Below are 16716 nucleotides of genomic sequence, written 5' to 3' on the forward strand. Positions count from 1 at the left end.
TATATATACATATATATATATACATATATATATATATATATGTATATACATATATATATATATATATATGTATATATATATATATATATATATATATATATATATATATATATATATATATATATATACATATATATATATACATATATATATATATATATGTATATACATATATATATATATATATATGTATATACATATGTATATACATATATATATATATATATATGTATATATATATGTATATACATATATGTATATACATATATGTATATACATATATATATACATATATATATATATATATATATATACATATACATATATATATATACATATATATATATATATATGTATATACATATATATATATATATATATATATATGTATATATATATACATATATATATATATATATATACATATATATATATATATATATACATATATATATACATATATATATATATATATATACATATATATATATATATATATACATATATATATATATATATATATATATATATATATATATATACATATATATATATATATATATATATACATATATATATATATATATATACATATATATATATATACATATATATATATATATATATACATATATATATATATATATATACATATATATATATATATATATACATATATATATATATATATATACATATACATATATATATATATATATATACATATATATACATATATATATATATATATATATACATATATATATATATATATATATATATATACATATATATATATATATATATATATATATACATATATATATATACATAAAGAACAACAATGGAATTGAGGTATTAGTGCAGTATGTCTTTCTTTGGTGTACTGGTGATCAGATATTGCACTCTACACTGACAAATACAATAATGATCACTCTGTGACGTAATAATACATTGGGTAATGTTTGACTCACTCTAGTAAGTACACAGATACAATCCAGGTGTTGTCCTTTGCAGCTGTTCCTTGTACTGTTTTCACATATTAAATCTAAAACAGAGGAAGTAGATGAGCTGGAATAATCTTTGAACCTTGAGAATTGTAAAATATTATTAGTAAAAAAACAAAAGGGACTGGAACTGAATATGAGAAAATCAGATACGGATTTAACATGTGTTTTTTATAGGAACAGGATTATTTTCCATAAAAAGAGGTCTTAAAGTACACGGTAGCAGCCTCACAGTTTCAGATTGTCAGGTTCAAATTTCCATTGTGGGACGAGGCCATCCGGTGACCCCTCACTAATCGTTCGGACTTTTCCGCTCGGCTTCGTCTCTTTCCGCGCTCCGCATATTAGTTCCCACGCACTCTCCTTCCCTGCGCCGTGCTGAGCTGGAAAATGGCTGTGTAGGGGAGCAGGGAGTCATGAACGGGAAAAGAAAGAAAGAGCGAGAGAAAGAAGGCGAAGCAATACGTGAACAGAAGGACTGCTGAGAAGACTTATTGCACACCGAGAAGTTATCGTCCGCAGAGAAGTCGTCACGCGGACTCTCGTCTGCTACTTTAGAGTGTTTGAAGCGCCGCAGCACAGAAGTGAGAAGAGTCAAGAAATATCCGCGGGTGAGTTTTTCTAAGTTATTACACATTTTCCAGTAACAGCCACTGTACTGGAAAATGGTGGAAGCGCTGCAAGTGTTCTCTGCGCACGCAGCTTCACACTGTTGACTCGTGCCCTAGTTTAAAAGTTTAATCTTCAAGATTTATTTTTCCTCCTGTGTATTTAAATTTGTTGCGCAGACAACATTGCGCTACAATGTAACGTTAATATTTACCCGTGGAGCACGTTGCTCGCGCTTGTCGACAGTTGCCGTGTGTTCAAGCTGAGCCCGTTAAGTTAACGTTACTGAAACATTAACGTTTGTTTTAGAGTTTACGTTTATTATTTAGTTGTTCAGTCGTTCATTGTTGACACGTTGGTTCATATACGGAGAAAACCGTATACAACCTTTTAATCTCTATTAGCTCATAAAGTTGTCAATTCATGCAGAAATGAAACCTCCGAGTTCAGAGTTTATGGCTTTTTTTAATTTTAATGTTTTAAATTTTTTTTTAGCTTTTTAGCGTAATACTGAAATTCAAATGTTACTGAGATTTAAAAAGTTGTAGTCTGAAACACTAATAAGCCAAACTTCGCAGTGTACAACATTGACAGTATGTGACACGAGCGCCTTTACATTGACTGCAGCCTATAGGAGAACAGGCAGTGTGGAGGCCCAACACAGCTGAAGGCCTGATATGGTGTGTGCGTGTGCGTGTTACAACCCTGGTTTGAGGATTTGGCATGCATCAAGGAGTTAATAGAAATTGTGCTACTTGCATAATAAGACAAGCCACTCAACTGTGTGGAGACCCCTCCTCTTTCTCTCGTGTAATTACTGAACACAGCATTATGCAATCAAATGTCAATCCTCCATTATACTGCTTCATCAATGTGAAGTGCGACTTGTGGCAAAGCCTTCATTCTTCTTCTAAATGTCTTTTAAAATGCTCCGGACGACTCGCAGGGCTTGTTGCATTAAAACTTCCCAAAGAAGTGGAGCATTTGCAAAAATGCCAAGTGTCACTCCTCGACTTCAAGTTCCAGCAGACGCAGTACAGCTGTGGTTATTTTTGTTATACGTCCTTCAGCTAGTTAATGCTGTTATTTAATTGTAATGGCAGCAGAATACGTCTTTAAGTACAGCTCGGACGTGGCTCCACTGTAAATGCTGCAGAGGCCGGGCCAAGAAAAACCAAACGTCTGATGGTGAACAAAAGTATGATTTTCTTAAAGTTTCTGGGAGATAATTAAGTCTGTAAGCACAACACTGACTACAAATGTAGTTAGACACTCGTAATACAATTTTTGGAAACCTCTATCCTGCGTGTGACCGTGTCACTGACCTATTGACTTATTGTTTTTCTAAGAATCAGAATTTGTCTCAGTTCTTTTGCATTTCTCTTGCTGTATTTACACAGAAATAGAAATAACTGGAATTCCCATGATATTGACAAACTGAGGGCCAGACAAATGCATCAATTATCAAAAGAAAAAAAATGAATTTGATGTAGGTACCACTTAATTAGTATTACTTCATCACCAACCAAGTAAAAGCGGTTCCTTATTAATCTCTCTGTGTTGTGGTGAGATTAGTATTCGACTATATTTGTCATTGTTGTGTGTTTACAATGGAGGCCACTGTATGCTACCTGCATTTATTCATGTTGAGGCTAATTAGAATGAGTCTGGGTAAAGGTTCAGGCTAACTAACATGCTCACTACGCAGCAAAAAGGCTCGTGGTATTTTGAACTGGTGAGGATTTGTCCGATTTGATTTCTTTGTTGCTGTCAAAATGTTTTAATTTAAAGGCCTGGTCGCGTGGACTTAATGTAGCATTTTAAATCCGCTGAGCCGTTGAATCGCCTGCATTTTACATCTTCTGATAAATACAGCGAGTCCTCTTTTGCCTTTTTGGTGTAGTTGACGTTTCGGCACAGTGCTGCATAATCTTTGCAGCAGATGTTTCTACTTAGCGAAGTGAGCGTTTTTCAGCTTCATTAAGGACAGATAGAATTCAGGTGAACATAACTTAAATCATACGCTGCGTGATGCTTTCGCCCCCGTTTTTTAGGCTGAAAAATGAGTCCTCACGAGCTCCTGTGTGGCCGGCTGGCCTGTCCTCGCTGCCTGTGGCGCAGTAGATTTTTCAGTTCCATGTGGACAGATGGCCCGAGGCCAGGCTGCATGCGTGGTGGCTCTGTAGTCAGCTCCTCACCAGCAGGGCCGTGAAGGGCCAATGCATACACACACACTTTAAAGCATTAGCTGTGTGCCCACGGAAATGTCTGGATTATGTACGATGCATGTTTTTGTTTCGGTAAAAGTCACTTAAAGACAACAGAAAACTGCTTGATGCATGAAAGCCATAAACTGTGTCTCTGAGACAGCAACTTGTTACTTTGATCCTTTTATAAATATAATAAAAGTGTAGAAACTAAGACAATATTCTTAAACTCATCCGTGGGCTGAACTGCTGCTGATATTTGGGCTGGATTTTCCACGGCATGTTTCCCTTTGACCTTTCAAAGGCATTGTTCAAACGCTGGGTTCACTGAATTCTACCCTGACATGCATAGATGTGTCTTAAATGTGAAGTCACGATTGATGATGATGATGATTGATGGTGGGTTGAAAAGTGAAAATGAACACCCTGGGGTCTTCTAGCTGATAGCTGGGTGATAGATTGACAGGAGAAATAATTTACAAACATGATAGAGGTATGTTTTATGTAGGTAATTAATATAAAACTAAACCTATACATTGGCCCGGACGATATATCGGCTGATATTCAGCTTGTTGTAGATCTATTTAAATTGGTTTACAGTCAGTCGGTACAGAAATGTGTTTATGTTGAGAAAAATAATATATGAACTGGTATCAGTATTGGCGTCAAAAATCCAGTATCAGTCGGGCTGTAAAAAGATAAAATAATATTTTTCTGATTAATTCTTTTCAGATTTTTTTTTATCAAAGTAATGAAGTAGCTCGATCTGATCTGGATCAGCCAAAACGAGTCCTGGCTGGTTGTTTTAGCCACCTCTAGAAAATGTACTGTACCATGATCTATCAATATTACAAAATCATACAATGTGAAAGAAGATGTATGCATATCACCAACTCATGACACATACATAATGTAAATAGTGTCGGGCTGCAGCAAACTTTCACTTTCAAAATCAAGTCATCTGCCAGTTATTGTCTAAGTTAATCGTTCAGCTTATACATCATAAAGAGAAAAATGTCCAATTCATGTTTTTAAAAAAAAAAAAATTTTAATATATATTTAGTGTACCAACAGTCCAAAAACCGACAGATATTTATTTTACAATTAGATAAAACAAAGAAAAGCAGGAAAAACTCACGTTAAATAAGCTGGAGCCATTAAAATGTTTGTCATTGTTGCTCGAAAAAAATATGTAACAATTAATCAATGATAAAAAAGAACAATGCTCATTATTTTTCTGGGAATCAACAAATCAGTTTATCAGCTAATTGTTTCAACACTTAATTCGTCTTTTTATGCACAAATTGATAACTAACTACCTCATAATTTTCACATAAATATTAAAAACCAACAGTAAAAAAAACGAAATCTATTGAAATACAGCAAGTGCAGTATAACACGGAATAAAATGAACAAATGATTAAACAAATCAACATACATGTTGGTCTTCAAGCATCGTCAGTAGCTCCTGTCTCACTCGACTGCGTTAGTGATGCTCTGAATAGCTTATTTTTGCCATTTTGCATTATGCATACTGGTGTATAACTGGCTTTTGCTTTTCCCCCCGCAGTTAAACTAAATGTCTGTAAAATGAATGATGGTGGAAATATTACTATGTATATTATAAAATACAGCGCCATGTTATAATGCACGTGTACTATTTACCACATTAGTATACCAGCAGTTTGTTGTAGTTTCTCACAGTGTTTCTCTTTAATAAATCCCAGAATGCATTTTTCTTTCATATTTTTGGGGATATGACCATCACATTTATCCTCCTGCCAACTCCAGAAAAACAAAAATCATCTCCTGTCATCTCATTGCACCACTCCAACATGACTCATGGAATTCCCTCCAATCACACGCAGCCTTCAGGTTTTTCCATGCTATGTTTTTCATCACTATCCTTTGATTTAAATCATCATTTCATGAACGGTGATGAGCAATCATCAAGGCAGCAAAGATGAAGAAAGTGTGTGTGGGAAGAAAGGTGTAGTTGTTTGGGTCAGACGTTTGATCACTGCCCAGATACATTTTCTAATATTAGAACATTTCCTTGATTTGCCCGGCTTCTCTGGTGACTCGGGAGCACATGGCCAGAGCAGCAGCCAATCAGAGCGCGGGATTAGCTTTCCCTCTCTCTAGCAACAGTGAGTTACTTGCCGCCTATTCATTAATTATTTTCCTGTGGTCTCCCTCAGCCGTTTGGACTCTGCTGATAACAAAGTGCTCCGTCTCTCGCACTCACTCTGGGTTTTTTTTCACTACTTTCTGTCGCTCTCTGCTCTGACTGAATAAAAAGTCTTTTTGGAAAAGGATGGATCCAGTGACACTGAGCTTGCCAGCTGCTGCTGCTGCTGCTGCCCTGAACTGTGAGCTACTACGACACTATCAGACCAGGACTGTAACAGAGAGGACACTCCTCTCACCTCGTATGACTTTTTTCTGCTCTGGAACTAAATAATAAAGGACTACGGAATGAGAGCGCTCCCTGCACACTGCTGTTTCTTTCACTTCCTCTTCGCCTTGTTTTTACCTATTTTCTGCAGCAGTGCTCTTGACAGTAAACAAATAAAACATGGCAACTGGAAAAAACGACTGGACTTTTTTCGCTGGCTGAGGATGGCGGGGGGGGGGGGGGGGGGGGGAGTTGGAGGCAGGACTGTGTGTGTGTTCGGGGGCTGGGGGGGTGGGGTTCGGAGAGCAGGTGGAGAGAGGAGGGAGGAGGGAGTTTCGGGGTAGGGGGGTTATGGTGGTGTGAGGATTGCGGGCTGTGGTTGGGTATGCCAGTGCCACGTGTCTAGCCTGGCACCTCTCGCTTCTCGGCTCGGAGGATGTTGGACCGAGAATCTGGCCGAGCCTGTCCGGCTCCTCTCTCAACCAAAAGTGGGGTGAGTGTTGCACTCTGCTGCTTCCTGTTGTCACGATAACTCCCTAAACCTTTCTTTAAAAGACAATATTGTTACTCACAAAGGTTTGCAGTGTCTGTGCGTTCGCTTTACGAATGTCATGGGGAGGGGGGGGGGGGGGGAGGATAATCTAGACTAAAGTCCGAAAGCAGACACTTTGGCATTCAAAGACGCAAATCGGAGGTTTAGGTTTATTTTTTATGCTCTAATTTTATTTTATTGAAGCGCCCGCAATGCATCACTCAAAACATTGTCCGTTCAGAAACAGTAAATGAAATGATTGCACAACATCGGGCCTCGCAAACCAGGCCCATGGTTATTTGGATTTGGATGTTTTGGGAAATTGCCCCAAATAGCTCCTTACTCTTGGCGTAGGAGAGCAGAACTTCCATCCACCGTCCTGTGTGTCCCTCTCCCTCTCCTCACTGACGTCCTCTCATCCCGTCCAGTGAGGTTAACGCCACCATTGTCGCTGGTTTGGTCCACAGATTCACTTAATCTGGTGGAAATCCTAATCTCTCTCTCTCCTCCTCGCTCCCTATCTCATCTCTCCGTATAGTTTACATTTTAACTTTGAGGCATTTTTATTTTTTTGTCCCACTCAAATCTCACAAATCTCAAAGCGATACATACATTTTTCCATATAATAATATTAATAATTGCGCACTTGTGCGTGGCATTTTATTGGGCCTTGCAATCATCTTTATCAGAGAATATTCGCCATAGGTCCATGCATGACCTCTTTGCTGTATATAGATAATAAGATACGATGTAGTGGGATGTTATGCATGCAAACATTTGCTTTTAAGTTGTATTTTCTGAAGTTGTGCCAGTCTTTGGTTGTTCAGATGACTGTCCATTCAGTATTTTCATCTTGAATGGACTTGGTACAGTATGATTGAGCTATTTTGACAGAATGAAGCCAAAAATATTTCTGAGGCAACACAGAGCTGCCTTTTTTTTTCTCTCTCTTCTCTCCTACGGAGAGGGAACTGTTGCGAAGGGTTCTGCATGTTTCAGAAAATTCTGGTCGCCCTACAGCCGTGATGCAGGTCCTAGTTTCCTTTTTGCGTGCTCATTCTGCGAAAAACGTTTTCCTCGCCATTTTGCATGGGTTTCTTTGGACGCTTGCAAATCGCACATGTTGTTGCGTAAGTTGAAGGGACGTTAATTTCACAGTGAAACTTCTTGTTCCTGTGGAAGCTGATGTGTCAGTTCAGGCTGTGAGTGTAGAGTGGAGGGATTGGAGGCTCCTGTCCAGGGACCCAGTCTGCTGTTGGTCATGACGCAGCAGCATCATCCGATCTCTCCGTCCTAACCGAAGACTGCACGAGTGCACGGAGCTGCCGCAGTTCGCCATTTTCATGCATCGCTTTAAGCTTCGCTTCACTCAGATATGTGCCGCTTTACTTGTGGATAGTTATCGAATAGAAACGACATGTATCGGTGATTCATTTGTATTTTCCACGATTGTAGGTTTTGTTCTTTTTTAGACTCATTTATTTATTTTTCCTCTTTTCACTTTTCTTCGTTTTATATTATTTATTTTTTTTGTATCATGCAGGTTGGTCACAATGCCTGTCCAGAGCATGTGGGAGCCTGAGAGAACCGAAGAGGATTAAAGACCTTCCCACTCTGCCACTCGTCCTCCAATCAGACGGCTTCATTTGACCGTAGAGAGCCGACAACACCGGGGCCCTCGACTGGCAACATCTTTGAACCAGGCTGCTCCAATAGCACCCGGCCAGCAGGTTTTCGCTGCTTGAAAGAGCATGTTGCCAACGCTCTCCCTCTGCTCCATCATCTGGCTCAACCGGGGGATCAAGTTGAGGAAAGTGCATAAGACCACCAACACCGGTCAGGTCTGAAACCGCTGCCTCTGCAGACATAGCAGCAGCAGAACGCTACCGTATCGACTTTTAAAAATGCTTCTGAGCTTCGGGTGACGCCCCCTTCCTCCCCTCATTCCCCCCCCGACCCCCTGAGCCACCGTACCAACATCAGAGTTCAGTGACTCAACAGCCTTTTTGGTTTCCTGAGGAGGATTTCTGTACAGCCGAACCCTGTTGTTGCAGTGGGACTCGGGCTGCACCATCTAATCCTCTATTCAGTAGCCATTTTGATTTGTCTTCCCTAACAAAATGGCGACGGAAGGTTTTCAGTACCTTGCCCTCTACGCATTTATCAAGGACCAGGAAGAGGACCTGGATCTGCAGGCTGGGGACCTTCTGACAGTCAGCAAGGCCTCCCTGCTGTCCATGGAGAACTACCAGGAGGGCTGCGTGGAGCAGCCCGAGCGCCTCGGTTGGCTCCTCGGGTACAACGAGCGCACTAAGCAGAGAGGCGACTTCCCGGGGACGTACGTCGAGTACGTGGGCCCCGTGAAGATGGCGCTCCCATCGAGTCAACCCAGGTCCCAGCGACCCCTCCCTGTTGCTCCAAGACCAGAGTCGTCTCAAGGTAAGAGCATTTTTGTACAAAATACTCAAAGCAGAGTAGCTGCACGGCAACTGCAATTTTTGTTTCGTATCGTAGAGAATAATGAGGCACTCGTAGCACAGATACCGTTTCACATTTTAAGGGGACCTGGAAATATAGTGTTGCAATATCACAAATGAAGTTGGAGTTTAATTTGTTCGAGAGACCAGCACACAAGTTTATTTCTCAGTATGTAAATTAACAACAGTTCCTTTTGTAATTACAGTGCGGCGTCTGTAGATTTCATGGCGAAGCTGGCACTTAACCAAGTTATATTTTTCTAGAGCTTTTTTTAAAGAAAGCTTTTTCTGCATGCAGGTTGTTCATATTTCTTTTCAAATTGTAATTGAAAACTCGTTCGTACACCAACATGTTCACTTGTATTGTGTTACTAAGCCTTCGGTTCTGTCATGAATCTCTCTTGATCTTTATTTATTCTTGGGAGGAGCTGTGATTTTAATTTCTTTTTTTACATCGACTTTTTCTTGTTTTGCAATTAAAACATCAGGTTGTTTTTTATTGGCAAAGTTTTAAGCACTGGACCAGACCATCGACACAGACTTATAAAAAGAAGCTGTTGGTTGGCGTGTTGCTGGTCAACCACCCCGGGAGTTTTGATTGGGCTGTCACATTTGACAGTGACCTCCCGCTGACCTTTTAATCTATACTTAAACCACGTCATAAGCCTCGCCTCTTTGGAAGCACAGCTAACCAAACTCTCTGCTGGCAATAAAGGCCTAATCCATCTACTTACTGGACTCTCCTGTACAGGTCTGGCATTGATTGTGTCCGTCTGTGTGGCCCCCTTTACACTCAACATTAACCTGTGTCTTTGGCATCCAAAACGCATCGAGGCTTATCTGCACAAAAATGCTTTGGCTCTCCTTCACTGTGACTTGTTATTGACCTTCCACTCAACCACGGGTAACGGATCACACTGGCAGGAGGGGCTTCAAGTACCGTTTTTCAAAGAAACGTTTTAATCGGCGTGTTTTGTATTTTGTGCAAATTAAGAGTTATTTAAAGGTGCATATTACAAGATATGGAGCATTTCTGTTGCCTCTCGACGCGGCTTGCAGTAAAACGGTGTAAACAAATGCAGAGTGGCCGGCAATGCGAATAGTATTTACCTGAGGGGGAACTTGAGGGTCGGCGCTACGCTGCTGCGACGACGCGTTCTGTCAGGACGGCATTATCGGCTGTAACTGCTGTGTGAGAGCAGAGCAGCGGCCGGGAGGTAACCACGCATGGCTGGCCCGGCCATGTCAACAAAGCAAGGAGAAGCTCGGTTAACAACACACACAGAGGGAGAGCGACATTGTTCTCTGCTCAGGTAGACATTACTCCACTATATCTTTACATAGACAGGAGTTGTTTGCTGAATGTCACATTTTCCTTTTAACATTTCAGGGAATAATCCCATTTTTTACTCGGGGTTAAGTGCTGTGTTCTTTCACTCCTGTGACTTTGTTCATAATGCTGAGAGCCTGGCTTTCAGCCGGGACGCCGTCCAACTCAAACATACACTTGGCTTAGATTTGTCGACCTTAGCGAGCTCAGCTTCAAGTGCAAACTTTGATTCGTTACCAAAGTTCTTCCACACTCCTGAGATTTCCATCATTTTCTCCTCATTAGCACTCCCTTGCTTTTGGCTTCAGCTGGTTAATTTATTGCTTCCTTGTATGGGATGCCAGAGGAAAAGGTGCAAAGGGCCAAAAGATTAATAAAAGTTTTTATATCATTCCGCATATAGAACCATACATTCCTCCTCTGTCCAAAGCTGTATTCTCTGTAATTCCCCTGTGTTTATGACAGATGGGCTGAGTACCACTCTGAGCATGTAGGCTGTGAACTCTGAATTACCTCTGGTTGAGCCAATTGGCTATTCATCGCGTACAACAGTACACTGTGCCTCATTCAAATTCATTAGTTTGAATTCGTTTCTTTGTATTTTATTTTCTGAAAAGTCAGGGGGAAAAAAACAGGAAATATCATAGCTTCAGTACAAAACTGTCTTCAGTTTTCTTATCACATGAGAGTTCTCCGTGCCAATAATACGATAAAAACTGAGAGTGAAGCGGGTGTGTTATTCAGGCTTAACTTTCCCCAGCAGCAGCAGGTGAGGAGGACAACAGGGTCCTCGCGGTTTGATCGACGGTGAAACAAACCAGTCGGGCAGCAGGCGTTTGTGTCTGTGATCTGGAGAGACGGGGGCGGAAGAACCGAGTGAAACCCTGAGAGGGGGGTTCAGAGGGGGGTTCAGAGGGGGGTTGGGTGGCAGGGCAGTGGCTGAAGGAAGGATACCTTGGCTTAGCAACAAAAGTGCATTGTGAATTAGAAATGGTGGAGCCCAAATTGAACAAAATATCATCATTGTTTTCCTGAAGGAACCGAGGCCCTGGACGATTTGTGAATAGAGCTTTTGTTAGTGTGGCCCATTTACGATACGCAGGGATTGTAACAATTGGTACTGAGAGGCAGCGCCACAGCCTGGCGGTTGGGAAAGTGGACCAAGTTACAGGTTTCGTTAAAACGTCCGTCCTGTAACATGTAGCTATAATAAAGAGGAAATAAGGAAGTCTTTATATGCTCTGCAGTAACCTGGTTACTATAACCCACATTTACATACAGCTGGAAAGTTATCAGCTTTCTACCCAGACTTTGATGATACTTTGTACGTGATTTCAGCCTTTTATCAGACAAGTACACTGCGAGGAGAGAGTTTGTCTCACTGTTTCAGAGTGCCAAAAGATTGGGTTTCTTTGGCAGAAATCTTACTTTTAACTGTTTTTTTCCTTAATCCTTTGCCCAGATTAAGGAAACCAGGTTTCTCATTTGCATTCAAGAAATCAGGTTACTGCAGAACGGCGTCAACGACCCGTCTACTTTAGTGCATGTCAATGCACCGATGTTACTCTGTAGCCGGCAAAATGCAAAGCGTGGATTTCTCAATGGCTCAGCTTTTCTTCTTTCTAAAATGACATAGTCAGAGGATTGTGGGTTAGATGATGACGTCGTATTAGTGTGAATATTTGGACTACCTGTCGTGCAGCACTCGGCTACTCACGAGTGTTTTGTGTAGTTTGTTTGTGTGCGTAAATAATGACATCAGTCTGTATTAAAGCAGTTTATTCTTTCGGCCACAAAACCGGCTTTAAATAGAACAGTAGGTTTGTATTTAGTGTGTTGTGGAGCACACATGTTGTCAGCACAACTTGGAGTGATAGATTTAAGCATCTTGAGACGGATTGTGAGTAAAAAGTCTGCTTTGACAAAAGCGTTTCTCAACTTGCAGCAGAAATAATTCTACGAACTCGGAGAGATTTTTTTTTTCTTCCCTCTTTCCCTTTCCCTGGCCTCACTTTAACTGCCTGCTGAAGTGAACCATGGCTTGGCATGTTTGCAAACTCCTCCCTTCATTCTCTCTCCCTCGCTCTCCCCATCTCTTCTCTCTGGTACTCCCTCCTTTTTGCAGCCTCCCTCCCTGATTCACATACATGCCTGATACTGTCTCTGGACAGCTATAAACCATGTTAGCGGAGCCAGTTCTCAGAAAGGGGAGGCCTCTCTCTCTCCGCTCCCTTTTCCTTACCAGGAAAACACTTTCAAAGAACTAATGGAGGAGGGGTTGGGGGGGGGGGTGGGGTGACATAGGCGCTGAGACAGTAGAGCAAATGAATGGGAGAGATATGGAGAGGCTGAGAAGGGAGGGAGACGAGGGCTCCAGTGTAAGCCAAGGCCACCCTATCCAACTGCAAATATAGGAACCAGCTGTATTTGGTTTCTCTCCTAACTGTTCTATTATTCTCCTGGAGTTTAGTCAATCTAGGACGTTACGCATTTTATTTTCTGAAGCATTTCTTCGGTGCCAGAGCAGTAAAAGAGAACTCCTTTAGGTGTGAAGTTGTCTTACTGAAAGATTAATGGCTTTAGGAAAAAGCTATGAGCGAAACGTACATTTTGTACAGTTTCTTAATTAAAATACCATGAAAGCATTCAGACTTGAGTGTGATATTTTCGATGTGCTGATATAGGCTATGATGATATTAACGCAGGATAGACTATAAACCAAGTTTTACTTCAGAAGCATGGTCTTTTCTTCTGAGGGCCAAATCTCCAGCCTTGTATGCACATGTGTGCTTCAATGAGGTGACAACTTTTCATATATATATTTAGGTTTAGACCGACTGTGTCCAAAGACAAATGTGTTTATAGCTTCTGGAAATAGCTGCACTCGAAGGTGACGGAGAGGGGTCAGCATCTCCTCAAAGGCATTGTTGGTGTTGCACTTGTGAAATGTTGGATTGATGGTTTTGGAAAGCTGCAAAACTTGGTGTGCGCAGCCGCCCTGACTCTGACATTGCAACGGTGTTCAACGATCTGACGAGCACTTTGTTTGAAGCGGCCACATTACTTTCAGACTGAGACTCGTGTAACACTCCATCGGACACAATGCTGTGTCGTCATACAGTTAGAGATGACAATTCACCGGTTTATGCAGTCAGAAGATATACGAGACGTTTACAAATATGCCAACCAATGCGACACAGTGGGTTGGCCTCGCATCTAACATTAACACAACCACCACATTCATTGTGTATGGAAGAGGGACAGCAACACCAACTGGTTTGCACACTGGACTTTGCTGGACACAAACCGCATTGAGTAGATGCCAGCTCCTGGCTTATGGTCAGTCAGAAGGCATGCAAAAGGAAATGCACATGTCAAACACTCGATACACAGACAAGAAGTGATCTCACACATGGGCACCTGGTAGCCAACCGATGGAGTGCAAGAAAATGTAGGTTCCTGTCAACCCCACAATGTCAGCGAGAACGTCACTAAAACACAAACTTTTTCTCTATAAACATGAGCCTGGTGTTACTTGGGAGCATTTTTGTGTAAATTGATATATTAGAGTCATACGTTGACATTTTAATACAAAAGTTGTTACCCCCCCCCCCCCCCCCCCCCCGTTTTCCCACTACAAATAATGTTTAGTCACATTGTATGAAACGTGTTTATAGCGTATCTCTGCATTAATGTGTCTCCCCAGTGAAACCAGCGTTGTGTAGACATCACCTGCGTCTCGACACTCACTCGTGCACGTGTAGCTCTGAAGCACGTTGAGATGGCGGAGTGGACGGGGTGAGCGCTCTCAATGCGTTGCTTATCCACATAGCTGGGACGCAGTGAGCACATGTAGCAGTGAAACCTGACCAGCAGCACACACGCTGTCGCACACCATCCGTGAGCCAGACGCCAACTGGCCTTGTCACCACTGTACATAAGAAACACGTGCTCGGAGTAACCGACATGGTTTGAAAAAAAAATAAAAAATGTTTTGGCAAATTTAATCCTCATTTGTTGATGAAGGAGTTTACTTCAGTTTAGCCTCACATTGGTGCATTTAGAGGACAGTGAAATTATGGGAAGTTAGTTACATCTGGTGAAATAATACAGAAAATGGAAGAATGACATTATTTAGTTAATCGTTAAACCTGAACAGGTTTGTTAGCAGCAAATTGTTTTTAGTAAACTGAACTCACCAAAGCGTGTGTTTCTTCAGCCTTTAGAACCAGTGATTACCCTTCATCGTGATCACTTTGGTTGTAGTACAATACAAATATGATTCATGTTTCTGTGGTAGCTGTGGCTGTCTGTGTGTGATTTGTATCTTCCAAAGCCTAAAATGTGTGAATTAGTCTTTTGTTAAATATAAAAAGTGTGAATCCAACGTTTTTACCACATAACAAATGATGATTTGCTGTCGTCGTAGTTGAACTACATAATCTAAACTCATTATCGTAAAAACAAAACAAACAATCCAAAGTGTCGGGAGTGTTTGCACGTAAAGTGAGAAAATTGAAGAGGTGTAATTTCGAGCAGTTAAACCCTGTGAATGAATTCCTTCCGTATCTCTGCGTTTGGAGGAGCTTCAGTTTGTGACACAGACCCCAGAGAGGGAGAATGCAGCAGAGCCAGCTACGTATTACATAAGCACTCTGATGTCGAAGATACAGAGCAAATATTTACTTCACATAGCTTTGCTGCGTCCAGTCTACTTTTGCCAGTCTGCTGCTCGCCTCGCATTGAGCGAGCTGTGCAAACACACGACAGGATCGGCAGCATTCATCCGACCGCTCCAGCTTCACCTGCAGACAGCACACTTCACACATGACTTTGTAAGGTTTCTATTTCTCTGACACGGATGATGTTGAATGACTGGGTTTGACTTCATCAAATCATTTCTGTAGAAATTCTGCAAACACAGTCGTGAGATCTAGCCTGTAAAAATCTCTTACAATGAATGCATGCACTAGACTTAAAAGGTTCAAATGCACTAAAAACTACACTCTGTGTCATGCTTTTCCTCTCTCTCTCTCTCTCTCTCTCTCTCTCTCTCTCTCTCCCTCTCCCTCTCCCTCTCTCTTATCCGTTTCTCCCATTGGCGTAGTCTCAGGGCTTGTCAAGTCATAAGCCTGCCTGCCAGTGTGCAGTCTGCCAAGGAAGTGGTTCTAATTGACTAACAAGTTGCTGTTACCTCTCTCTCTACTTTTCACTCTTTTTTTTTTCCAAACCTTTCCAAAACCTTGAGACGACTGCAGGGCTACAGCTGCTTTTGGCAGGAAAAACAAAAAAGAAAGACTCCTTCGCACGAAAGTCAAAGTTATTTTTTTTTTTAATTTTACGAGCAAAGAGACTTATACAGTAAAATTAAGTGTTTATGTTTGTTTGCATGTAGGAGTGAGAAAGTTCCTTCCTCTTGGGGAAAATATGGCAATCAATGTTTTCTTACTCTCCTCCCAAACTGTTAGGGAATTCATTTTGTGGTTTTATGGCCTATATTTGTACTTATTTCCCTTTTTTATTTGGTTTCCACGTTTTATTGCCTGCGTCCTGCCTTAACCCGTAAGAGCCCCGCGACTTGTGCTCTCGTGTACTGAATCATTTATACATTCTGCTTTGCATTCGGCTACATCTGTAATTATGGCAATCCAGTCTTATTTATTCTGACGATAATATTTCAATCAAATGATGACATTTAATTCAGCAATATGAAGAATTTGTAATTCAGTGGTTTGACTTCACCAAAACGACAACAACACAATATCATAAGTCGACGCACCGATCACGAACGTGCTCGCTCACATTCGTGGCAGATTTGGTTTTTTGCACGTCTATCCTGGTGTTTCTGCACAGTTGCCGGTAAAAGATTAGGCTCCACTAATATCAGTAGTAGTATTCAACTTGTGTGATCCAAATATTTACAATAACTTCGCGCTATTTGAAAAATATAGATGTATTCATTTCCAAAATTCACACCATGTTTTTATCGAACAAATATTCTGCTTTAGTCCATATTTGTTGGCGTTTAGTCCAGATAGTTTCCTCTCCCGATTACTCGTGCATTGTTTGAATGCACAGCGGGGAGGAAAGAAGAAGAAGAAGCTTTTGAGTGCATCCCGTTTGTTTTAACCAGGAGCACAAACGGCCCCTAAGTAG

General features: G+C 40.9%; 1 protein-coding gene across 1 annotated transcript in view; it reads left to right on the plus strand.

Annotated features, from left to right (window-relative positions):
- Positions 1-1371: 1371 nt before the first annotated feature.
- The window catches only part of pik3r2 (phosphoinositide-3-kinase, regulatory subunit 2 (beta)), a 32900-nt gene continuing 17555 nt past the window's right edge, over positions 1372-16716 (plus strand). Inside the window, exons 1-2 of the mRNA XM_076097399.1 lie at positions 1372-1618; positions 8297-9192. Coding sequence (XP_075953514.1) covers positions 8874-9192 — 319 coding nt within the window. The 5' untranslated portion in view covers positions 1372-1618; positions 8297-8873. The remainder of the gene's footprint in view (positions 1619-8296; positions 9193-16716) is intronic.

The sequence above is a fragment of the Anarhichas minor genome, unplaced genomic scaffold (assembly GCF_050575085.1).
Source record: "Anarhichas minor isolate MPS153535 unplaced genomic scaffold, ASM5057508v1 ptg000024l, whole genome shotgun sequence".
NCBI lineage: Eukaryota > Metazoa > Chordata > Actinopteri > Perciformes > Anarhichadidae > Anarhichas > Anarhichas minor.